At 39.3% G+C, this 26,917-nt stretch overlaps 1 protein-coding gene across 1 annotated transcript; it reads left to right on the forward strand.

Annotated features, from left to right (window-relative positions):
* The first annotated feature begins 8,346 nt into the window (after positions 1-8,346).
* Positions 8,347-20,962, forward strand: atpv0e2 (ATPase H+ transporting V0 subunit e2). The gene is made up of 4 exons (XM_034130113.1): positions 8,347-8,553; positions 9,730-9,777; positions 13,594-13,691; positions 17,025-20,962. The coding sequence occupies exons 1-3, from the start codon at positions 8,450-8,452 to the stop codon at positions 13,685-13,687; spliced, it is 246 nt and encodes an 81-aa protein (XP_033986004.1). The 5' UTR covers positions 8,347-8,449; the 3' UTR covers positions 13,688-13,691; positions 17,025-20,962.
* Positions 20,963-26,917: the final 5,955 nt, after the last annotated feature.

The raw sequence follows: 26,917 nt of genomic DNA on the forward strand, positions 1-26,917 counted from the left end.
AGCTAACGGCCGTAATGACAAACACGACTTCCGGTACGCACTTTCAACAATAAAACAATGACGTGCGGAATTTGAGACTTCCGGTTTAATCAAAATATCAAAATAAAACCAATAAATAAATAATAATAAATGGGAATACTTCTTAAAACGGTTTAAATGATAAAGTGAGTAAATATAATCATTTTAAATACCTCTTAAGTTATTTATCTTGTGTATTTTGTATGTGTTTATATAATTTGGCCAATTGATTAATAATAATATTAAAAAAATGAATAATAATAAATGACGTGGAGAATTTAAGACTTCCGTTTTAAACAAAACATCCAAATAAATAGATAAGATTAGACTTTTATTGATCCCAGTTACGGAAATGATTTGGTAAAGATGTTTACTCAGAGTATCTCTTATTATTAAAGGGGACCTATCATGCAAAATGCACTTTTTTATGTCTTTTATACATAAATATGTGTTCCCGGTGTGTCAGGGAACTCACGCAGCGTCAGAAAATAAAACCCTCTCTCTTTTCCTCCGTACCCAAATCTTTTAAAAATGGGGGTACAACGAGCGGATACAGATTTGCTGCCGATATTACGTAATTTCCATGGATGTATAATAAGAACTGCATACAGCGTGGGAGGCGGGGTCTCATTCTTTCCTATGAGAGCTGCTCATTGGCGCATGAGGACAAAATGGCCCAACTTTTGAGAGAGCGAAACGTCACAGATTACCCATCATGCCTAGCTGTCGGAGCAGAAGAACCCGTATGTGCGCTCACAGAGCATGCGCCCCTTAAGCCCCGCCCCCCGAGCTCCCACTCTCGGCTCACTAGAATGAACGGAGATAGAAAATAAATCTAGATTCGGCTTTTAGTGCATTTTACAACTTTAAGGACCTAATGATTGTAATAAGGGCTATACAATAGTTCATACTGGGTAGTTTATTTAGTTTTTAAAAAAGTATATGCTGATTTACAGACGTCTCTTTCCCAATGTTAGTCAATGGGGAAAAGTCTTTCTGGGCCCAGTGACGTCACGGACTGATACGGAAATTGTAGTACCGCCGTTTGGACACAACAAATATTTTCATCAGAGTCCGGCGCACTTCCTGGGGGCTTGGTAATTTCGGATGGTGGACCCACAGAGAGTTGCTATCAGAAACAATGGCTGACGTGTTTTGGACGTAATTTCGTCTTTGTTTACATTAGCAAGCCTCGCCAACACTCAGAGCTAACCTGTACTGGAGAGCACATGTGTTTAAAAAGCAGGAAATAAAAAAAGGAACTCACCTTGTGATAAACCCGCAAGAGAAAAAGCATTTGAGCTCCATACTGTTTCAGAAATAATCCTTGATGTGGTTTAGAACAGAATGGCGTATTATCACAGCAGAATTTCACTTTATCTCCGGTAGAATTCTGATCAGGCATTAGCTCCGCCTCCTCTTTTTTTTTTTTTTCAAGCTAAGGACCCAAAATCAGCGTTTCTCTAAACAGGAAGTGAAATAGAGGGATATGAGGGATTTCTAAAATGCATGATCTGTTTGTATTTTGAGAAAAAACAAATCATAGACATGTTTTTATATATTTTTATACATCTGAGACCCATAATATATGCCTAAAAATAGCATGATCGGTGCACTTTAATATACAGATTAACAAGTAGAATTGAGCCAGTGTACTTTGCCCATGACGAACAAGTGTAAACATGTACTATTTGTACTTTGTCTATTATAAGTGAATCATAGTTTGGAATAGATATTAAAAAAAAGACGCAGCTGTAATTCACTTGTTAACTTGTAATGCCAATAGTAAATCAGACATTTACATTGTTACAGAGGTAACACTTCTTAAAACAATAGTAAATATAATAATGAAACACAACGATATCTCCCCCATTAAATCCCTTCTATATTTAAAAATCATACAACAGAATCAGAACTTTATATCTGTGTTGTTTCATAAGCAACCAATCCCCCAGTCTAGCCAAGAAATGAGAAATATCCTGAGAACAACACACTGTAAGCCATCTGGTATTTCCTGGCAAGTTGACCCGCTTAAAACCAGAGAGCAGTGGTCTCTGGTCTGGATGGAATTCATATTTGTGGGTAAAGATAAAATGTTTCACAGGAAACAGCACGAGGAATGTAGACGGCACATTCGCCCGCTGTCTGGCCATGCTTTTTTTCTTAACTCATAAATATGTAACACACTGTTAGTGTTACGTGCCGTAGTGGGTGTCTGTGGGTGTTTCTCAATGTCGAGGACACTTCCTAGGACATGTCCCTCCGAGTCAGGTCCTTCAGAAGCAAGGCAAGAATCCTTCCTAGCCTCGGAAAACGAAGAATGGTGGAACAGGCTAACAGGTGTGCTGGTGTGCGTCATAAGGCCCCGCCTTAAATGGAGCGCGATTTCCGCCAAATACTTTGGAAATTGGTCCGTGCGCAAAGCATTGTGGGGATTTTAAGACCGTGGAGTCTACACATGTGCATCCTCGAAATTTCCCGCAACAAAGGACGCCGGCCTCGGTAGAATTCCAAGGATCCTGGACATTGGAACAGGCCTTCGGTGGGACTCGATGACGTAGCATCCTTGAAATAGTGGCTCTGGAGGAGCCTTCCTGGACATTGAGAAACACCCTGTGCTTCTGTGTGTTTGTATGTGTGTGTCTTCTTCCCCCCTCTCTTTCTGCAACTCCCTCAGGTGTAGGCATTCAGCAATCAAGGCCTGTTGCATAAAAGGCTGAGGAAGGCTGCAGTCTCTCTCTCTCCCCTCCTCCAGTGGGCTGCATGGAAGGCAGTGGGTCACCTGTGCAGCAGTGGCGTTCTCTCCTTGTAGTCTTTGTGCTAAATAGTGTGTTGTTTATGGCTGTCGCTTTCTTTAATAAGACAGTTGTTTTAGTTTGACATTAGTTTACTTTGCAAATTTGCTGGTGAGCCCTCTTTACTTTTTGATTAATTAAAACCTCACCTTGTGGCTTCAGAAATCTGTTTCCTCTCTCTGTTTCTCTCTCTCCCGGTTATTTTTATATTTTGTTAGTTCCCTTTGTACCCCTAGTCCAGGAGGGAACGTAACACACACACAGAGAACACAGGACTTTATAAACTATTGCAGCCCCAAGACTGTGGAACAGCATCCCCCTCCCTATCAGATCGGCATACAAAAACATACTTTTATTCTCTAGCGTTTCACTCCTTATCGGCTTAATTAGTGCATATGAGCTTTGTGTATTACAGTATGTGGTGGAAAAATGAAAATGATCATGTGATGACTGTTGCTCCTTGTTACTTGTAGTCTTGTCAAAGTCAACTTTAATGTCAATCTTTCAGTTTGTGTGTACAGACAGAGAGATCGAAATGACGTTTCCAACAATCCCGAATTCAAATATACAGAAGACTTTGTGGAGGAACTTGTCCTCTGGTTGAACTCATGACACCAAGGATGTACTTGTCCTCTGTTTCAACTTGTGGCCCAGACGATACATAATTATGCATGACTAATCGTCACAAGCGTACGATGTAGGCAGAAGTATAACCCAGTTTGTCATTCATTTCTTTTCCTGTGTACTATGACTAGAGTGAGCCTTTATTTTATGGAAAGCCCCTCAAAGCAAGTACTGTTGGCTCTCTGTTCTTTAACAACTTGTCCTTTCTTACGACTGTACTTGTTAATTGTTCCCTGTTATATGATTTCGTCTTTGAAACTGTTGATCCTTTGTACTAATACATATCAAACCCTGATGAAAGTGTGCTCGGCATCGATTTATTTGGCAGTGACTTGCTGTTGCTTGCTGAGTTCGATCCTTCTGCGCAGAAGCCTAATAAACGTACATAGACAAGTCTCATTTGTTTGTTCCCTTCATTGACAGATTTCCATCACATATGTTTACGTCGGTGTGTCTTTCATTTATTTATCTTATGAAAGGTTGTGTTGGCTACCTGCTCTGTTCTGTACAGCACTGCGGTCAACGTGGGTTGTTTTTAAATGTGCTTTATAAATAAATGTGATTGATTGTTTGATTATTATTTACACCCAGATTATATAATGGTCTGTTGTGCATCAGTATGGGAGATATATGCAAAATGTTGTCTCCTCTTATGGGCTTTAATGCACTGACACTGTGTATGACCTTGCAGCTGCCTCTTCTGAGATAGGAGAAGGCAGGGCATAATTCAAGTTGTTGATACAGATGAGAGGACACTTCTTGTCTCCTCACTTCTTTGAGGGGCAAAGAGCAACAGTGGTGCGAAGGAAGTACGTGACTTTCCAGAGGTGTCCCTACACCTTCCCGACACCTGCTGACGCCAAACCGATTTACGACTTTGTTGTTACCTCCTCACTTTAGACCACATGTGTCAAACTCAAGGCCCGGGGTCCAAATCAGGCCCTTGGTGGATTTAATTTCGGTCCGCAGGATCATTTCTAATTACTATTAGATCTGGCCCGCCGGTATATTGCACGCTGCACGATATTGAAAAAAACTGACATTGCAATATTTTCTTCCCCTCGGTTATCCTGCTGTGATCTGATCAAGAATGGTTGTGATTGGTGGTTTGCTGTGCATGCAGAGCCTGCATGTCACGCACTCAAGTACCCCTGACATGAGAGCCACGCGAGTTTTCCTTTTGTAGCAAGCAGCAAAATAACGCGATTATCGTCACGACACGATATATCGTGCAGCCCTATTGCACGCACACCTTCACTCAATCCTGAGGGTCTCCTCAGCTCAGAGCCTGACCCCAAACATTGATGAACTTGCACCTAAGATGAGATGCCAAGTATCTGGCTTGAACTAGCATCACAGAGCAGCACACTGAGTTTACATGGATGTTTCCTTCTGCACTTGTTTTCTTGCGACAACAGGGCATGTTTGGTTTGTTCTTTGAGGGAAATAGTTTTTTTGAAGCTGTTGTTGGCCTGTGGAAAAATGTAATCATAAGAAATGACTCTGGAAAAGCTGCAGAGAGAGCCATAAGAAATGAATGCAACTGATTATTTAATGTTTGTTTTTATAGGCAATAATTTAAGCTTTGTTAGTTCCAGGTTTAATATGGGCAATAAGTTAATTTCAATAACTTTTGCAATAAACATTGAACTGGTTCGACTAGTACCCATTTTTTTAATTTTGGCCCATTGTGTATTTGAGTTTAACACCCCTGCTTTAGACTATATAAGCTTAATGTTGTTTCCTGCTCCCTTGAGCAGCATACCTCATGTGTGTGAGTTGAACCATATCCTTTGTATGTGACTTAACTCTGCTCCTTCTTGCAAGAATAAATTAGTACCTGACTATTGATTCTCATCCCGGTGTCGAGTGATATTTTCCTAACATAATTGGTCCTTCGAGCCGGATCCAAGACCTCCTTTCTTCTCCGGATAACGAGCCCTGTACACAAAATATTGTTATTTTTCAGTCAGCAGCATATAGTTTTGTGCAGCACAAGTAGATTTTGCACTGGAAAAAGTCTTCAATACATCTGTGGTAAATGTAGTTTTGGATATTAAAATAAAGAATTAAACTTGTGTAAATTGAATCTGAAGTTTTAAACCTCATCCTACTAACCGGGGCCCACACACATTACCAAATCTATATATGTGTGTCATATCTCACAGGAGCTTTATACTGTCACTTACATTTTTCATGACCTTTTTCAATCATATTCTTCCTGATGGCTTCATATTATCATTCTCTGTTTTTGTTTAATTAGAGTATTTTTTATTAGTACCAGAAGTTAAACCAATGTTTTGGTGTCCTGGAGGACCCCAGTCAAAAGTATCCAGTTGCTATGTAATTTATTTATATTTTGAAGACAGATGCAGCAGAGACACATTTCCTCCTGTGCTCTTAGAAATGTTTTTAAATTAAAGGTAGGGTAGGTAAGAATGGAGAAACCAGCTCGAGTAAACTAGAATTTGAAAGTACACAACCGAAGATAATCTGCCCCTTCCTTCAGACTTCCTTATAGAGCCCCTCCTCCAACACACACGAACGCGCACATGAACAATGAGGGCACGAGATAAGTTTGTGCACGAGATGGAAGGCTGACAGGCAGGTAGGCCATCCAGTTATTTTAGCCGGGCCGGCTCAGATGATTGGTCGTGCTTTTTACAGTACCACGGCTTCCACAGATTAAATATTTGTATATATTTATTGTCAAAGCATTTAATGTATTCATTGCTATCGGGATGTTAAGAGCATTCCATGGAATATAACAAAATGTGTTTCTGAAGTGAATTACCTACCCCACCTTTAATGAACAGTTTGCCTACAATGATGTAGTGTGCTTCTGGTGACTTCAACTACATTCTTGCAGAATACGTTGATATTCTGCAGGACAGACCCGCAGAAACTACAACAACAAACGGAGAGCCACTCTGATCAACTTTTACGACGAGGGTTTACGACTCTTAAACTTTCCTGAGACCCTGATAAGGGACCAGACCCCTAATCACAGTCCTGTACGGGGACTGTTGGAGGGTTTACAGCTTCAAACCCCCATTTCCCTGCTTCCCCTTTTGTCCTCTTATCAGCATTGATGGTGTGTATTTTACTGATTTACTATTCAAGGAGATAAACAAATCCATGTGTAGACAAACACAGTATATGCACCTATGTATAAGTGTGCGTCATTGTAAAACAAGTTAACTTCTATTCATAATCAGAAGAATCAGAATCAGAAACAGGTTTATTACCAGGTACACGTACGAGGAATTTGACTTGGTGTCGTGGTGCATAAAAACAAGAATTAAAAACACAAATAGAGAACTAGAAAAATATAAAAAATAATTAAATATATAGTAAAATATAACAGTATTTACATTGCAATGGAATGGAATAGAAGGAATACAAAATGGAATAAAAATCAGCAGTAATACAAAATATTGTTGTGCATTGTGTGCATTAATGTAATGCATATTCGGGTATGTTATGGTTTCATTCCTTTTTAATTCAACAGATCAGGTTTCATTCAGTGAGTGATATGAAGTGATTGGTACCGCTGTTTAGCTTACATAGTCATACCTTAAAAAAGTGAACGATTGATTATGTGAGAAAGCAAGATTAGCTCTTATCCTTTGAAAAGACAAATCAGATGTTTCTAAAGATGGGGGGCTTAGCTCTTCACATCAGAGACTCTTGACCTCTAGAGAACCTTAAGAGTCGCATCGAGCCTCAGTCTTTGCTCAGTTCCTGCTTTAGCCTCTTGGTCTTTGGACCCTCTTTGGTTGCAGTCCCCTGGTTTCGAAGCACCATACTTGTACTTTACTTGAGTATTTCCATTTTATGCTACTTTGTTCTTCTGCACCACTACATTTCAGAGGTAAATGGGGTACTACTCCACTACATGTATTTAATACCTTTAGTGACTTTACAGATGTGGATGAATGATGTGAAATATAATCAAGTGTTAAATCAGACTTTAGTTCCACCTGGAGTAAATTCTCAAGCTACCCTGCAGTATACAAAGTCATTCAAACTAGCTGCACCTTTACCAGCTTTGAGAACACTTTCATGATCAATCATTATAAAACATATCATATATATTATTCTGAAATGGACCAATCTGCACAATGACTACTTTTACTGTCGCTACTTTAACTATATTTTGATTAAAATGCTTTTCTATTTTTACTTAAGTAAATTAATGCAGGACTTTTACTGTAACAGAGTATTCCTACACTCTGGTACTTTTACTCAAGTACAAGATCTGAGTACTTCTCCCACCACCAAAGTATTACTGCAAACGTGCTGAAGTCTGGTCTCTGAATTGACAGAGGCGTTGAGGAAGGACACTCTGAATTGACTGTCAGAATCAGAAATACTTTAGTTTCAGGGGGAAACTGTTTTTTGTGAAAGTAGTTCCATTTTTTAATACAATTAACTAAAAATATATAAACATAAGAAGTACAAATGTGCAACAGAAGATAAAATAAGATATAAAAACATTCAAATGTAAGGACAAAAGTTTTATTTTAAACAATTATTTCATAATGATAAAAGTTGTTGTATTGTTTGAGTTGTTTATTTGTACATATGTTAATTGTTTTACTGCTGAGTGAAATGAATTTAATAGGGTTATTTAGAGAAAAATACTGTATTTTTGGGGAAACTGCTGGATTCTGTATTTAAATAGTTATATTATCTTCTTCCTGATATGTAAACACAGTATAGATCCACCTTTTTGGGATGAAGATGAAAAAAAAACACACTTGTCTGCAACCTGCTGTCCACAAACATCCCTCCAATCCTTCTCCCTGTAATACAAATAGACATCAAGCTGAACCAATCACACTCCACCATCTCCCCGATCTCCACCAATCAGGGAGCGTTTAGGCTTAAGTGGGCGGGAACACCACAGAAGCGACTGGCAGGGTCAGCAGCCATTGATGCGCTTTATCTCCAGGAGGACATATCGACATTAATTCTTGTTAATTTGCTGTTTTCTGCGGACAGGAGCCATGGTGTCTCACTCTCTCGCGCTGCCGATGATCTGCTTCACCACGTTATGGGCGCTCGTGGGGATCGTGGCTCCGTTTCTGGTACCCAAAGGACCGAACCGGGGGTAGGTGGTCGAGCGGCCGTTCATTTGCTGCAATTAACACCGACTAATAATGAGCGGTTTCTTTCATTCTATACACACACATTTCATTTCAGATATTATGAGTTTTGATACGGATTTCAAATCAATGTTTACTTTGCATTAAGCTGCATGGCATCTCTATAAATACGTATGTGATGGAGGCCCTGCGCGTCATCCTGCATCCCACCATCCTCTCCTTCCACACAGTAAGGTTAAAGGGTCAATTCAGGGATAAATAAGCATCAAAACATCATTTAGGGGGAAATATTAAAAGAAAAATGTGGTATTGCTGGGGTTTAATGTTGAACAAGTCAGTATTGTGAGGCTTGGTATATGTGTAAATAACAGTGAGGCTGAAGCTAGTACCGGTTCACAGGCTATATGCAATCAAGCTAAGTGCTTTCTGTTCATTAAAACATCAGAAATGCTTCAACAGTACTCAAGTATTTGATTTGATTTGATTTATTTCGAATGTGTAAAACAATAATGCAAAAACATAATAATAATAATTAAATGAAACATGAGGATTATTGTACTATACAAACTAAAGCAGTGTCAAATTGATAAACAAAAATATTACTGACTTACAAATGATATATAAACAAATGAACTACCTACAGTAATTACACATCCGAAAAGTAGACACATGATATAATGATACATATATTCTTCTGTAAGCATTTCTGTTTTTAACACACCAAGTGACATGTATACATATTTTACCTAACTTTATTTATCTAGACACCCTTTGCATTATTTAATTACACATTGGAAGAGAGGAAGGTGTGATATGGATGCATGCCATGGGGATTTTCTCTTTAATTGCACTTTAATAATAACTGTTTATAATGATGACACTAACCATTAACATGTATTCAGTCCTGGAATTATCTTCATGTGTTTTGTTGCATTTTATATATTTTAATTTTCACTGCACCTGCTAAATGTTTTGTTAAAAAAAAATCATATTTGATTTAAAAAAAGGTGTGTTTTAAGTTTTAAAAGGCTTGAATGTAAAACACTTTAGTGAACTTCTTAATCACCCATTAACTGTCAGTTTGTAAGGTACCTGAAAGCATCATCACATTAACAGTGAGAGTCACATGAGTGTGCACAGAGCTGCAGATATGTAACCCCCCCTCTCTGTTTTCTTTGCAGTGTGATTGTCACCAGTCTCATCCTCACAGCCGTCTGCTGTTACCTGTTGTAAGTAAACACTCTTCTTCTTCTATGGTGTGAAGTGGCTGTCATTTTGCATGTTGCACGAGACTCTGCTATATTCACATACAGCTCTGATTACAATGAAACCTTAAAGAGGCCCTGTTCTGCTTTAAAGTAGAGACACTACATACTGATATACACCTGAACATCAGCAGGAGAGGACTCTTTAAAGTAGAGACACTACCTACTAATATACACCTGAACATCAGCAGGAGAGGACTCTTTAAAGTAGAGACACTACATACTGATATACACCTGAACATCAGCAGGAGAGGACTCTTTAAAGTAGAGACACTACATACTGATATACACCTGAACATCAGCAGGAGAGGACTCTTTAAAGTAGAGACACTACATACTGATATGAACCTGAACATCAGCAGGAGAGGACTCTTTAAAGTAGAGACACTACATACTGATATACACCTGAACATCAGCAGGAGAGGACTCTTTAAAGTAGAGACACTACATACTGATATACACCTGAACATCAGCAGGAGAGGACTCTTTAAAGTAGAGACACTACATACTGATATACACCTGAGCATCAGCAGGAGAGGACTCTTTAAAGTAGAGACACTAAATACTGATATACACCTGAACATCAGCAGGAGAGGACTCTTTAAAGTAGAGACACTAAATACTGATATGAACCTGAACATCAGCAGGAGAGGACTCTTTAAAGTAGAGACACTAAATACTGATATACACCTGAACATCAGCAGGAGAGGACTCTTTAAAGTAGAGACACTACATACTGATATACACCTGAACATCAGCAGGAGAGGACTCTTTAAAGTAGAGACACTACATACTGATATACACCTGAACATCAGCAGGAGAGGACTCTTTAAAGTAGAGACACTACATACTGATATACACCTGAACATCAGCAGGAGAGGACTCTTTAAAGTAGAGACACTACATACTGATATACACCTGAACATCAGCAGGAGAGGACTCTTTAAAGTAGAGACATTAAATACTGATATACACCTGAACATCAGCAGGAGAGGACTCTTTAAAGTAGAGACACTAAATACTGATATGAACCTGAACATCAGCAGGAGAGGACTCTTTAAAGTAGAGACACTAAATACTGATATACACCTGAACATCAGCAGGAGAGGACTCTTTAAAGTAGAGACACTACATACTGATATACACCTGAACATCAGCAGGAGAGGACTCTTTAAAGTAGAGACACTACATACTGATATACACCTGAACATCAGCAGGAGAGGACTCTTTAAAGTAGAGACACTACATACTGATATACACCTGAACATCAGCAGGAGAGGACTCTTTAAAGTAGAGACACTACATACTGATATACACCTGAACATCAGCAGGAGAGGACTCTTTAAAGTAGAGACATTAAATACTGATATACACCTGAACATCAGCAGGAGAGGACTCTTTAAAGTAGAGACACTAAATACTGATATGAACCTGAACATCAGCAGGAGAGGACTCTTTAAAGTAGAGACACTAAATACTGATATACACCTGAACATCAGCAGGAGAGGACTCTTTAAAGTAGAGACACTACATACTGATATACACCTGAACATCAGCAGGAGAGGACTCTTTAAAGTAGAGACACTAAATACTGATATACACCTGAACATCAGCAGGAGAGGACTCTTTAAAGTAGAGACACCAAATACTGATATGAACCTGATAATGAGCAGAATATGTCTTCTTTAATACATTTCACATGATAAGTGTTTCCTCTAGCTTAACCTCTATAAATGGCCAGGGAGTGACTAATGGCAGTTTTTTTCCCAGCTCTTTTTATTAATATAGCTGTCAGCGTAGAGTAGTCCCACTCTGCTTCAGTCAATTTCTAAAAGTATTCCGCTCTTGAAGTTTGACATTTGTGTGCATGTAGCTATGCCTGATGGGAGGTGAAGATCAACAAAAGCAGGGCAATTGACATTTAACAACCATGAAAAATGTCATGATGACCTCTGGAAATTCTCGCAATGGTTTTCTTGCTGGAGAACATGTTGCTGGGAGACCCGAGCAATTCAAAGCAATGGCCAATGATTTGCAAGAATTCAAACAGGGCATACAGCCTGTGTCAAGTGGATCCTACAAGGACAATCTAATAACCTGAAAGACGATATTCATCTCAAGGCCAGCAGCATTACTGCTCCTAATGAAACAACCTGCAGGAGAACGAGATGGATCTTGACAGCAAATGCAAGATAAAGGTTATATTTATTGGCTATTAGGGGATACAATTTGGCATTATTGCTGATTGTGTGGTGGAAAAAAAACAAACATCTCAAAACCTGGTGACACAACACTGATGTCTATCTCCAGGATATTCTGCGGTTTTACATTGAAGAGTTCCTAAAACGGTCTGGGAAAAGGTCTAAACCAATTACCTTTTTTTACAACTATTGCCATGCAGATGATATGATGAATGATGAAGATAGTGCTCGGAGCAGGAAGTAGGAGGAGGTGCGTGCAGGAGTATCACTCTGCCACTAGAGGGCGGTGTAGTCCTTTACCATCAGAGTGGATAAACAAAAGTAGATTTCCTTACATTAAAGGTAGGGTAGGTAAGAATGGAGGAACCAGCTCGAGTGCGCTAGAATTTGAAAATACACAACCGGAAAAATCTGCCCCTTCCTTCAGACTTCCTTACAGAGCCCCTCCTCCAACACACACGAACACACACATGACCAATGAGGGCACGAGATAAGTTTGTGCATGAGATGGAAAGCTGACAGGCAGGTAGGCCATCCAGTTATTTTAGCCGGGCCGGCTCAGATGATTGGTCGTGCTTTTTACAGTACTACGGCTTCCACAGATGACAGTTTTTGTATGTATTTATTGTCAAAGCATTTAATGTATTCATTGCTATCGGGATGTTAAGAGCATTCCATGGAATATAACAACAAGTGTTTCTGAAGTGAATTACCTACCCCACCTTTAAGTCAACAAAGGTCTTAGGTTACATTTGGAAATGATGCATGGATGAGTTGGAATAGTTTGATCAGAAGCAGAGTGATAAAGAAGACATTACTTACTCATGAGTAATATTACATAATATTGATCATTCATGTAGCATCTTGAAGACCATCATATATAACATACAGTATGACTTATTTAGAGTGGTGCAGGAAGGAGTCCTAAAACTGGGAAATCAGCATTTTAGCACTTCCTGTTCACTTGTCTCGAAGCTGATATTTTTTTTCAATCTGTTTTAGACTTCTGATTAGATACCAGAAAAAAATAATGTGGTTATTTCAAGCTGAAGAGATGTTAACGTTTTGTTCTACAACATAAAATTCATCAGTAAATACCCAACTGGTGAATTTTAAAATGGCGGTGTCTAAATGAGACTACTAAACATCATCACGCCCAACAGTAGCCACCTTTAGCTTAGCGGTGGTGACGTGAAGTCATGTGACCTTGCTGTAGATTCTTTATAGCCCAACATGAGCTTTTTACTCAAAAAATCACAAAGTAGTGTTAAATGTGGAGATGATCCTGCTGAACAAAACGTGTAAGTATCATAAAGGTGTGCATGCCACAGATCCAATGTTCTGCAATATTCCGAAATCGAATGGGATTTGATGTCGAGGGAACCAGGGAGATGTTAATTTGGGTTGGCCTACATAAATACATCAACACTGCACCACTCTATCGGTGTATTGATTTAAGAGTGACGCAACCCGACCTGAGCTGTAAAATCAAAGAAAGCTGCATTTACCAAAGAAACGGTAAACCCTTCATGTGTTGGAGACCAGTGTGTTAACCATGTCTTTCTCTCTTTGTATGCAGCTGGTTGGTAGCCATCTTGGCTCAGGCTAACCCTCTGTTTGGCCCTCAGCTGAAGAATGAAACTATATGGTACCTGCGCTACTTCTGGGAGTAACATGGTGAGTAATTCAGACACACTGTGAGAGATACAACCTGTGATGAGGGCTAAATCTAAAGCCTGTGTGTGTCACTATAAATACTGATAACTATAGAAAAATAGCCAAAAACAAGCTGTGTTTACATACATAATAATATGTGTTTTTCTGTTATTATCTATATTGTAATTGACTTTGACAGTCAGGTAGTTACTGACTAGTACACTTTCTTCAGATTGTTTGGTAAGAACAAAATAAATAAGAATGTATTGAAGGTAAATCAAATGAATACACCCTCCTTATGCACAACTTAACTCAAGAAAATCTAAATTGTTCTGTGAGTTAGTGGATCTATACATACATTATACAAGTGTGCAAGTTGCATATCTTCTAAGTAAAATTCAACCACAACAATGTAGACATGTAAAGATTAAATACAGTACTATACCTTTTATGATGTCCCTAAAATATGTCCTTCTGAGATATTTACCTGCTCTCACACACTGAACAAGGCTCTCCATAACCAAAGCTAAAAGATAGCCAACAATTTAAAAAACAGAAGCCAGTTCAACAGTGTTTTTATTATGGCTCTGAGAATTCTCAGAAACATATGCAGGTTGACAATTAATGCACATTTATTCTAACTTAACAAAAAAACGTAATCATTCTCCACTAGAAAACTGAATATAATCAACATGAGGCTTTGGATTATAACAAACACATCAACCCACATTGTGCTGGGTTCACCATACTGAATGTAAATGAAACTCTAGAGCACATGTGTCAAACTCAAGGCCCGGGGGCCAAATCAGGCCCGTGGTGGATTTAATTTCGGCCCGAAGGATAATTTCTAATTACTATTAGATCTGGCCCGCCGGTATATTGCACGCACACCTTCACTCCATCCTGAGGGTCTCCTCCGCTCAGAGCCTGAGCCCAAACATTGATGAACTTGCACCGAGATGAGATGCCAAGTATCTGGCTTGAACTAGCATCACAGAGCAGCACACTGAGTTTACATGGATGTTTCCTTCTGCACTTTCTTTCTCACGACAACAGGGCATGTTTGGTTTTTTCTTTGAGGGAAATAGTTTTGTTGAAGCTGTTGTTGGCCTGTGGAAAAATGTAATCATAAGAAATGACTCTGGAAAAGCTGCAGATAGAGCCATAAGAAATGAATGCAACTGATTATTTAATGTTTAATGTTGTTTTTAAAGGCAATCATTTAAGCTTTGTTAGTTCCAGGTTTAATATGTGCAATAAGTTCATTTCAATAAGTTCTGCAATAAACATTGAACCAGTCGACTAGTACCCATTTTTTAATTTTGGCCCACTGTGTATTTGAGTTTGACACCCTGGTCTAGAGTAATAGATCTGATACCGTATGAAAAAGAAAACGAGTGTCCTGATGCTTCTTGCTTTCGTAAAAACTACCCGTAGCAAAAGGAAAATATCAAAAGGAGACAAAATCGTGAGAAGAAGATTTTGTTTTCTGCTGGCTTCTTGTTAGCAAAGGTTTCCCTGAAGGCTGCATACTGTACTCGCCTGTTTGCAATTCAGAAACCTCTCCACTCTTCTCCTCCAGTGAGGAAGAAATGCCTGCACCGAGCAGCCTGCAGTGACTGAAGTCAGCTGAGAGAAAACCAGAGAGAAAAGCGTTTTTATGATTTCTGTAAAGCATGTTTGCTCGGAGCCACTCGTGCTCTTAAATCCTGCAGAACTATTAACTACTGAACACAACATCTTGTTTTGATACTTACAGTCATAGTACTGCTCGTAAGTAATGCTCACATTTGAGGAAATGAAGGAAATACTTCACCCACAAAATAACTATTAACATATCAATTACTCCCCATGTGGTTCCTTTGAATTCTTCTTTCCTCACATGCCTCCACGGTGAACAAAGAATCAAAAAGCATAGAAAGGTTTTCAGCAATTGATTTTAATCGGGGCTGCATTTTATAGCAGAAAAACATCTGCTGCATATCAGGTGATATGCTCTGGACTTCCCAAACACATGTATTTTAGTATTAAAAATATTTAGTATTTTTCCTGAAATCGTTCTTTGTTTTTAACATAACACTTTTGGATGATCTGTTTTCCTACAAAGGATTGAGACTGTTTATTTAGGAGTGTTTTAAGGCAAGGCAAGTTTATTTATACAGCACATTTCAACACAAGGCAATTCAAAGTGCATAAAAGTTACAGTGCAGTGTAAGATGTGAAAAGTTCAATTAAAAGCAGCGGCAAAAAGAAAAGTCTTCAGCCTGGATTTAAAAGTAGTAAGAGTTTAAAGAAGTCCAATTTAGCTTTTTGTGGTTCCCCCTTTCCTGTTGTGTGTAATAAAGGTTTTAGTGCATGTCAATGGTCTGCAAAGGCTAAAATCCCTGTGTTCCCTCCATTGAAAGTAGAAATTAGCACAATATGTCCTCTCTAAATAGTAACGTTTTGTCATGTCAAGTAATGGGTTTCGAGAGTAGTGAGCATATTGTTTATTTGTTTATATATAAGCAATATGCGCACACACACACACACACACACACACACACACACACACACACACACACACATGCAATGGGTTTCGAGAGTAGTGAATAAATACAATTTGGATTATACTGTGAGCCAGTTTGGAGGTTTGTTGTGTTCTGTTGTTAAGCGCGGCCCCAATTCACTTCTATTCTCCTGGGCTTTTCACCCATTTTGTATTCTCCATTCACCCTGGAGCTATTTCAAACATTTAAAGATTTCTTAAAGAATTTGAGGTAAAATGGGGTGAGCAATTGACATCCAAATGTCCTTTTTGTGGCTGCAGCATTCCTTTAAAGGTCCCATGTCATGGCCATTCTACTGATCATAATTCCATTGTTGAGGTCTACTAAAATAAATTCATATTGTGCAATTTTCCAAACTCACATTGGTTTCTCATACAGCATCTCTGTATAGTATGTGTATTCACTCTCTCTCCTAAACGGCTTGTTGGAGCTCCTGCCCCCCCCCTCCCTGTGAGCCCAGTGGCCGTCTGCGAGACAGCGAGAAAGTCCGCGGATTGGTCCAAACTTAACGGCTCCGCGGACGTAACGTCACTATACCCGAAATACGTCACTATACCCAAGAAGTAAACAATGGAAAAAGAGAAATCCCCAACGAGGCGTTCTGGGGCAGCATAGACAGGTATTTTCTGTGTTAGAGTTTTACTCGCTACAGGGTGTACTTTGAGGGTTTGTGACTCTGCAGACCGTTTACATGCAGAAAAACCTTCATAACACACAAGGGGACGGGTAATAACCAGAAAAGCATGACATGGGACCTTTAAGATATATATATTTTGTTCTGATTTATGTTTCCTCTCTGTTCCAGGATCGTGTGTGACGCGTCGCCTCTCATCATTCCTACCCTGTGGTTGGCTGGACTTCATCTCAACATTACCATTAATGTACAGTAACTGGAATTTAAGATTTTGAGTGTGTTAAAACACTTTTTGTTTTAAAACGAGGAGAGTAATCCACTTTGTGACTCCGATACGATGCACGCAGTTTGAAGTTGTGACTTAGTAAATGGAAGGTTTTTGTGAACAAATTTTAAATAAGGAGATATGTGAGTTTTCTTTTTTGTTACTGATAAGAACGATTTCCAGGGAAACACCATCCAATAGGAGTAGATATTAAGCGTCCTTCTCTGAAACGTGCAATCTTTAGTTTTTACTTTGTGTTTGTTTGTGTTTTGATGTCGCCACCATCAGGGAACATGATTTCTGAGTATTCTTATTTATTTGGCCCGCGGACACTGAGGTAAGCGTGATGACCTCAGTGTCCGTGCGGTCGTGTTATATAACTGTTATTATCTGTGATGTAATGGTGTGTGTGTGTGCATGAGTGTATGTATGTATGTACGTGCGTGTGTGTGTGTGTGTGTGTGTGTGTGAAGAATTCATTACTGTGAGTACTTGGACCGCCGCCATGAGAATCTCCCAAAACCATCAAATTGAAGAGCGATTCCCTCCACTTTGGAGCACTTCAGCATTAACCCACCCCCCCCATACACACACACACACACACACACACCGCCCTCATGCTCCACACCGCGGAGGTCCCAGTTGCCATGGTGATCTCATCGCCCAATTCAGTCTCTTTTCCACTCGACCCCTTTTGATGAAATCCTGCCCATTCTCCCCCGGCCTTTGTGCAGATGTCGTGTAGGGACACCTCTTTGCGTTGGAGCTGCTGACAGATTTCTTGATAATATCCACTTTTCTTCAAATCCTTTAATCTTCATTCCCTCCACCTGGAAAATACTTCTCCAATATTTTTTGTTATATTCCGGCATTGACATTTAAGGAGTGACCCCTCCCTCATATCTTTTAAGTAGCGGAGAAGTAGCTGCTTTCAAATGGATTCATATTCGAAACGAAAAAAGTACCGTTAACTCAAGAAAGTGTTTTTTCATTTGCTCTTATCTGCAAAAATCCCGCACCATATCAGTGGTAGATGCTTCTGATTGGCTAATGTTGGATAATGTGCTCAAAGTATGACGTTTAATAGTTATTGGGCTGAATACTTTTTCTACATTTTCCGTGTTTTAAAAAAGTAAGACACCTTGCAGCGGGAAAAAAATGGAAATGTTGGTTTCAAATCCCCAATTAGTATTCATAAGATCAAGACTAATCATTATAATTAATGTACAGCATATGCTCGTACTGTACATGTGTACTCGAATGCATTTGAGTGGGGGTGAAAGTCAGTGTGCATTCACACCAAGTCCCTGGGAAATGAGCGGTGCAGTGATGTGAAATTCAAGGGAAGATGAGGCAAGGCAAGGCAAGGCAATTTTATTTATATAGCACTTTTCAGCATTCAAAGTGCTTTACACATTAAAAGCAAAAGACATTTAAGAACAAATACAGCATAAATACATTATTAAAAAGGCATTTAAAAACAGGCATGAGTCAAACCTTTCTGAATTTGTGCGCCATGAGCAACTTTCTAAGGAAATGTTCCCGCCTCCAACGCTGTCTCCAATTATGATAACAGGTCAATGCTTCACACTACCAAACATCTAGAAACATCAGTTATCCAACCACCGATACCCAATCACACACTAGCCTTTTAGTCTGAAACTTTAACAGATCCCAATAGCTATCTGATGTGTTCAAGATGAGATATTTTGTCGAGTCATGGTAGTTTTGTATTGGACATTGGTGGTTGTTCTTGTGCTTGGCTTAGTTTAAAAAGGTTACCACATTTCTAGTAATGTCTTAAACAAGATGCGAGTATAACACCTGCCTCCTACTGATGCTGTTTGCCAGCCACCACCACAACTACGTCTCCCCTCTCCACTCCCCATTTCTAACCCTCAGATCCTCTACCTCCCCCCTACGACCTTCCTTCACACTAACCCCCCCTCCTCCTCCTCCTCTCTAAAACCACTTTGCTTCAGCCAAAAAGAATCAAAATCAATATACAGCTACTTTTTAGAAAGACCAAATTACGTTGTATCTTTTCCTCCAGCCCTCCTTGGTAGTTGTGGTGGTGCCATGCATATACAAGCGGACATAAAGCCATGTACAGTGAGTTACTCTATTAAAGTGAGGCTTTCCTTGAAGGAATGCTTCTGTTTAGTTTGCAGTCTCAAGTGAACCGGAGCTTGTAAACCAAAGCGGACTCACAAGTAGCTCAGTTGTTGGACAAATTGTTGGTAACCTGCCAAGTTGGAGACGTTGTTTTAGAGTCAATACAGACCTGACACTAGCTCCTGTTACAGTGTTGGGTCCACACCAGGCGAGAGCACAAGAACAAAGAGCTTAATGGTAAATGGACTGCATTTATATAGAGCTCCCTGTGAGCCCTTAAGGCGCTTTTACATATAGAAGTCAGCATTCACCCATTGACACACATTCATACAGACACAGAGGCTGCTTTACAAGAGGCCAACTGCTCATGGCGACGAACATCACGCACGTTAAGTGTCTCTCCCAAGAACACATTGACATACTGACTGCAGGGGTGACCTTATTATTGGCGTACGACCGTCCTCCGCCTCAATATGAGCTTCAATCCAGACTGTGGTTTTGCTCATGGCTTTCAAACTGTTAACTGCCCAATATCAGATGTACCCACAATCCCTTGTGTCTTGGGTTTGTTTCCGAAGTCGGTTTGGATAAAACTCTCCGGTCCCATAATGTAACGTGCTGCGAATAGCTGGCAAACTAACAAAGCCACAAGAAACACAAGCAAGAAACATATTGAATTGCAATATGATCCACCGTGTCCTTTTTTTGGATCTTCATCAGCTTTGGCCATTCTTCCTGTGGTATTAGAGGGAAAGACCATTTTTTAAACATTATGATTGACAAATTAAAATGATGGATGAGGATCCGTACCAAACAATAATTGTATATATTAGTCTGTGCATCAATCCAGACTGTGGTTTTGCTCTTAGTTGGGCTTTCCAACCATTAACTGCCCGCCATGAGATTTACCCACAATCCCTTGTGTTTTGGGTTTGTTTCCAAAGTCGGTTTGCATAACAATCCCAATCCCATAATGCTACATGCTTCAGTTAGCTGGCAAACAAACGGAGCATAATTTGGAAAAAGTAATTGTAGCTATTATTTAGACGTATGTTGCAATTGCGATATGATGATTTATGATCTCATTAGCATTGACTACTCTTCATGGGGTATAAGAGGGAATGACCATTTCTGAAACATGATTGAACAATTAAAAGGATCGTGGTGTGATTTCTCTTAAAGACGATCTGTACCACACAAAGATTTTATTAGGTCTGTAGAATATATTGTGTATGCAGGGATTCATACAATTCATTCAGATATTTTCACATATTTGTCCTTTGGATATGTGAATTGAATGCTGCACTAGTGAATAATGCAATTTCAATTACATTTGTATCGATTGTGTAGCCCTAAGAGCCACATTCTCAGTGTCCGTGAACCAACAAATGGCCGAACAAATTCAACTATAGCAGTGAACCCTCCACATTTTAAATAAACCCCTCCACAACATGCTGAGTGTGAATCGACCTTAAACATGGTTTCATTTTCTTATGTATCTGTTCAGTTATTTGCTTTTTTTAAACCTGTCATGTACTGTACTCCCAAAAAACATGGATGGAGGTGGCGATCGATTTTCTTTTGTGTGTTAAGAGTTGTTACAAAAGTCTGCTAAATAACAGATGTGGTTGAGATGAGATTATATCTGTGACCTTGTATTTATGTGAAGTAAATGCTTCTATGTGAGTGGAATTGTATCTGAAAACACCCAATAAAAAAATATGTCTCACACAAGCGTCTGTTGAAACTTGTGGGTGTGCATGTTGGGAATAACACACACACACATCACACACACATGTAGATGGATTTCAATGGAAACGCCAAAGCTGTTCAACTGGAGGATCTAGATTCTTTCGTCGAAGCAATTCACACATGCTGAAACCTCATACGAACTGAACGTTATCTCACAAGGATACAATAACAACACCATGTTTTCATTCCAAACATTTGGTTTTCTGGAGGTTAATCGTATCATTTAAACTCCTCTGAGTGTTTTATTTGTGCAAAAGAGAAAAATAAATATGATGTGCGTCGACCTTCCTGTTGTATCTGTGCTGATGTTGTTGCACAGCGGGAGAGAAGGGACGATGCTGAAGGACTTCCTGTCAGTTCGGCGGGGTTATGATGGAAATAAAGGACACAATTTTCTCACAATGACACAGGGAGGCACGTATGCATGATTCACACACATCTATTTTAATAATTGTACAAAAAACTTTTGCAACAAAGCCATCAAAATACACGTCTACACAAGGCCCAAATAAACATATATGTCAATTAAAATACTCAAATCCAGGAACATGCTATACAAAGATATTCCCTCAATGAATTTACTTTAAAGGGAAAACTAGGAGCTGGAATCAAAATACTTTTTAAGGTAAGGTACTGGATGTTTGCCTTTTCGAAACGCCTCCATTTGACTCCTTTGTTTACTTCTGTAACTTAGTAACATCACTATGTAACACTCACGCTTCTATTGGCTAGCGCTCTAACACATGTACGTGATGGAAGAGGCGGGACATCTCTAAGCGGTTGACCAATCACAACAGAGCCTGCCAGCTAACCAATCAGCATGTAAACAAGTCACAGTAGAGGCACAACATACAAATATGATTTTGTAAATGAGATTAACAGGGCCCCTTTAAAGCCTAAAAATACTTTGGTGCCAATACAGCTCACAATTTGAGGAGGAAAATCTATAAAATTGTCCGTTTTTAGGACAAAACTAAACAATGATTATTCTAGAATTGCATTGAGGCAAAACATAGTCAAAATCTGAATTTAAAACCATCATATAACTCAAGGCCTTCACTTAAACAATGTGTTACAGTTCAATTATGAACTGAGCTGCATGCATTTCATATAAAAAAACGTTTAAAGTACGGGATCATTTGATCAGGATCACGACACGAAGGATCCAAAGTTTCGTGCTCTTGATAAATATAATAATAAATAATAACAAAGTATTCCACTGTGTTTTCTGATGGATGAAAAATATTTTTTGTTGTCCACAGCTGACCTTAAATGGACAGGACTTCTTTCTGTCAATTAATATAACTGCACATAGTCCCTTGATCCTCCTTAGCAACAGTCTGTTCTCCTTAGCAACGGTCTGTTAGCGAAAATGAACAACCTATCAGAAATGGGTATTAAACTAAGGCATGTAATAATATTAAAACTGCAATCAGAACTCCATTTCACATTTTAACAGACGTATATGTGATATAGATGGGTATAGTGATAATTTACTGGTATATTATTGATGCAATGTTTTTAAATTGCAGACCGAGCAGCAACTTCTGGTGATAAAAAATGAACCAAAAAACTGGCTCCAGAAATCCCGATAAACCCTGAGGTTAATGGCACAACATGTTAAATGTGAACCTGCAGGCTGGATTATTATTATTTTTATTGAAAAATGCTCTCATTTCATTACCACCTATAGGCCAGCATCAATCCATAATTAACAGCTTCAGATAAATGAGTGGAGGTGCAGCACTGTTTTCTCATTAGGGATGCAGATTAATGAGTAAACAGCCCATAAAATCTACATGACATTACAAAATCAGCAGCGATTTGAGACTGTGTGATGTGTTTCACAACCGAAAATAGATAAAGGAGAGAGGACAATATTATATTCACTCTCCTTCCTACTAAGAATATGGTATTGTCCTTTAATTATGATTTATCCAAGCACTGGCCTACATTTCTGTTGAATGCTAAACATTGTTTCACAGCCTATAGGCCTACACGTATGGGCTTAAACGTGCAGATGGATAAACACGCCGCAGCTTATCGTCTGTAATGTTCATAAATTGTGGCTTAATGCGCCATGACAACCTACTTTTTTGGATTAAACAATCCTTATGTAAACAGCTATACGAGCTGGCCTCAATAACAGGGGCTCCTCTATAGATGTCTGTTTATATTCATCACAAGGGAGCAGCTGCTTAATTCTAATCTAATACTTTAATTCTGTAAAATAGAGCATGACAGAGGCAGGATTTCTAAGGCTGATACAGATTTTTATATTTCATTGTATATAACAAATACATAACATGAACATTTATGATTAGAAACCCTTAAATGTAGCTTTTAAAGCACCCAAAAAGCATGAAGGTAAATATAACATCAATGGAAATAAACTGATTATGAAGGAGTGAGAACAAGCCACATCTCAGTGATGCAAAAATCATATACAAATATCCCATAATGTCCCAGAAAGTAGTCACAATCATTATATTTTCCACTACTTTCCTTCATACGTTTTCCTATTAGCCTTTGACAACTGTAAACAATGTCAGCAAAAGAAAAATATAAATTAAAGTAGATGTATGTTTACAGCTAATGTTCAGTTTCTGTTGTGAAGAGCTGATAATTGACCTTAATTCAAACTATAGCTTGTTGTACTGTCGAATAATTCTGTTTAACTTAATAAAATAACGCTTTATTCTTTACTTTAATCCATGAAAAAGTGAACTACAAAGCAGTGAGTTTAAACCATAGGATTTAAACACGTTAAAGTGGGGGCTGTTGAGTTAAGGTTAACCCGCTTTTGAGGCCTCCTGCCCGGCCGTTCTGCTCCGTATATATGTCGGTAAGGAGGTGAAGTGTTTCCAGTGGGGTTCTGCTCTGAAGCAGCCCGGGGAAAGGCTGAGGTCAGCGGGTTCACAGCTCCATTCTCCCCGGTGTCCTTAAAACACGGGTCGTGTGACCACGCCCCTGTGACGCGGCGTGACGTCACACACACCGTGTTCGTTTTCCCGGACTGAAAATCTGGGTCAAACTGCAAGCAGTGAGACAGCACCAGACCGGAAGTACGGTAGTAGGATTTCCAAAATAATAAGATTCAGGTTTATAGTCAAGTAAATTACTGATTTACTGAATGAAGATATGAAAATGTAGGAATATGTTTTCAAATTTTGTATGTATTGTATGCATTTTGTTGTAAGTATCCCACAAGTTGCCATTTATTATCCCTATTAGCCCACTAGGCTACCAGTATATGTTTGCATGCACATGATAATCAGATATTTGTTTTTACCATATATCTTATGGTCTTAATCTTAAGATTTATCGAGTTAGGGTAGGTCGTTTTGGCTTTACGGTTTGGATAGTGTTATGACCTGGCTCAAAAGGCCACAACAAAGAGGAGACACACCATATCAACGGTTAATAAAATATGTTTATTTAAGCAAGTAATTCAAATTAACCAAACCTGCCAAAGACAATGATGGTGAACTTCTACACCTCCATCATCGAGTCCATCCTCACCTCCTCCATCACCATCTGGTACGTTGCAGCCACAGATAAGGGCAGGCTGCAGCGGGTCATCCGCTCTGCAGAGAAGGTGATCGGCTGTAATCTGCCATCCCTCCACGACCTGCAGGCCTCCAGAACCCTGAGGCGGGCAGGGAAGATAGTGGCCGACCCCTCCCACCCTGGACACAAACTGTTCACCCCCCTCCCCTCTGGCAGGAGGCTGCGCTCCATCAGGACCAAAACCTCTCGCCACCTGAACAGTTTCTTCCCCTCCGCTATACCGGCCTCTTAAACATGGCCCGGCCCCCCCACTGACACAACGTAGACTCTATATGCATTACATTAATGCACACAATGTTCAAATACTGCTTACTGCACATATTATTACTTCATATTTTATATTCTATAACTCTCCTATACTCAACTCCTATAATTCTTTGTTTTATATTTTATGTATGCACCACGACATCAAGTCAATGTCCTCGTATGTGTGAACCTACCTGGCAATAAACCCGTTTCTGAATCTGATTCTGAGTCTGAAGTGCAAAGTGAGTAAAGCATGAGGTGTGGACGTCAGTGGTATCAGTAGTGTAAATGCAGGGTGAAGTTTGCATGGACGTGTGAGGGTGTTGAGGTGCACAAAGTAAAGCAACTGAAGTAACTAATAGCATATTCAACAGAACTTTCTGGTCAGAATATTTTATGTAACATTTATTTAAAATAAGATTATTTTCTTCTCAACCTCTAACACAGTCATACAAATTCAAGAGATTTCCATAAAACAAGGCTCATCCAATACCTATAAAATAGCAATACCTATACTTATTTTTAAACTCAGGGGTGTCAAACTCAAATACACAGTGGGCCAAAATTAAAAAATGGGCACTAGTCGAGGGCCGAACTAGTTCAATGTTTATTGCAAAACTTATTGAAATGAACTTATTGCACATACTAAACCTGGAACTAACAAAGCTTAAATTATTGCCTATAACAATTAAACATTAAACATTAAATAATCAATTCAAAAAAACTATTTCCCTCAAAGAAAAAAACAAACATGCCCAGTACTGAATGTATGTAAGTCGCTTTGGATAAAAGCGTCTAACAAATGACATGTAATGTAAAAAATGTAATGTTGTCGCAAGAAAAAAAGTGCAGAAGGAAACATCCATTGAAACTCAGGTTGCTGCTCTGTGATGCTAGCTCAAGCCAGATACTTGGCATCTCATCTTGGGTGCAAGTATCTGGCTTGAACGATGATCAATGATTTGGCCTCCGGGCCTTGAGTTTGACATGTGTGCTTTAGGGGTTGATATATAAACTAGGGCTGTCAAGTTAACGCGTTAATAACGCGTTAACGCAAAAAAAAATTAACGCCACTAATTATTTTAACGCGATTAACGCATGTGTATTTTTTGTCCTCGGCCGCCCCGTAGTTTCAGAGCGCATCGAGTTTAAAATACCATCGACAAGCTGATGCTGACAGCCCCGCTCCTGCCGCCCGCTTGTGGCAGACCACACTTCCACGCTCACCGGCAGGCCCGGACAGGCCATCGGGAGGACCGGGAGGGTGTGTATGTGTGGGGCGACTCGCGCGAGCGAGGCACACCTTACGTGTTGTTGTTGTTAGCATCTGGTGCTAGCTAGCTGCGCTAACGGATATAAGGAGCTGTTTCAATGACATTTCGCCGACAACTGCGCCGAGCACTTGACTTTATGCAGGTAGCCAGACAGTGGGACATTGTACGAAAAGTCAGCACACTCAGCACGGATAGTACGCGCAACATGATTGCAGCTCCCGTTCGAGCATATATGCCTTGAGCTGCACATACTGTAGCTCCAACGATCCATCACAGTGTCTCCACACACACACACACACACACACACACACACACACACACACACACACACACACACACACACACACACACACACACACACACACACACACACACACACACACACACACACACACACACACACACACACACACACACACACACACACACACAAGGTTCCAGGTTGAATTGAGGCGAATATTTGTAATGTTCAGAGGTTGTTGTGTTTAATATTCATGAGAATATTTGTCATTGTTCAAATGATAATAAACAAACATATTAAGCATATTTGTCCACTCATATGTTGATAAGAGTATTAAAAACTTGAAAAATATCCCTCTAAGGTACATTTAGAACAGATACAAAATGTGCGATTAATTTGCGATTAATCGCGATTAACTATGGACAATCATGTGATTAATCGCGATTAAATATTTTAATCGACTGACAGCCCTAATATAAACATTGAATGACCAATAAAGATTAAATAATGTGCAAGAGAATAAATATATTTACATAAAAAGTTAATTTAAGAAAATAAGAAAAGAAAATTGAATAAAATATATATATATTTGTATTAGGTT

This window comes from Trematomus bernacchii, unplaced genomic scaffold, assembly GCF_902827165.1.
Source record: "Trematomus bernacchii unplaced genomic scaffold, fTreBer1.1, whole genome shotgun sequence".
NCBI lineage: Eukaryota > Metazoa > Chordata > Actinopteri > Perciformes > Nototheniidae > Trematomus > Trematomus bernacchii.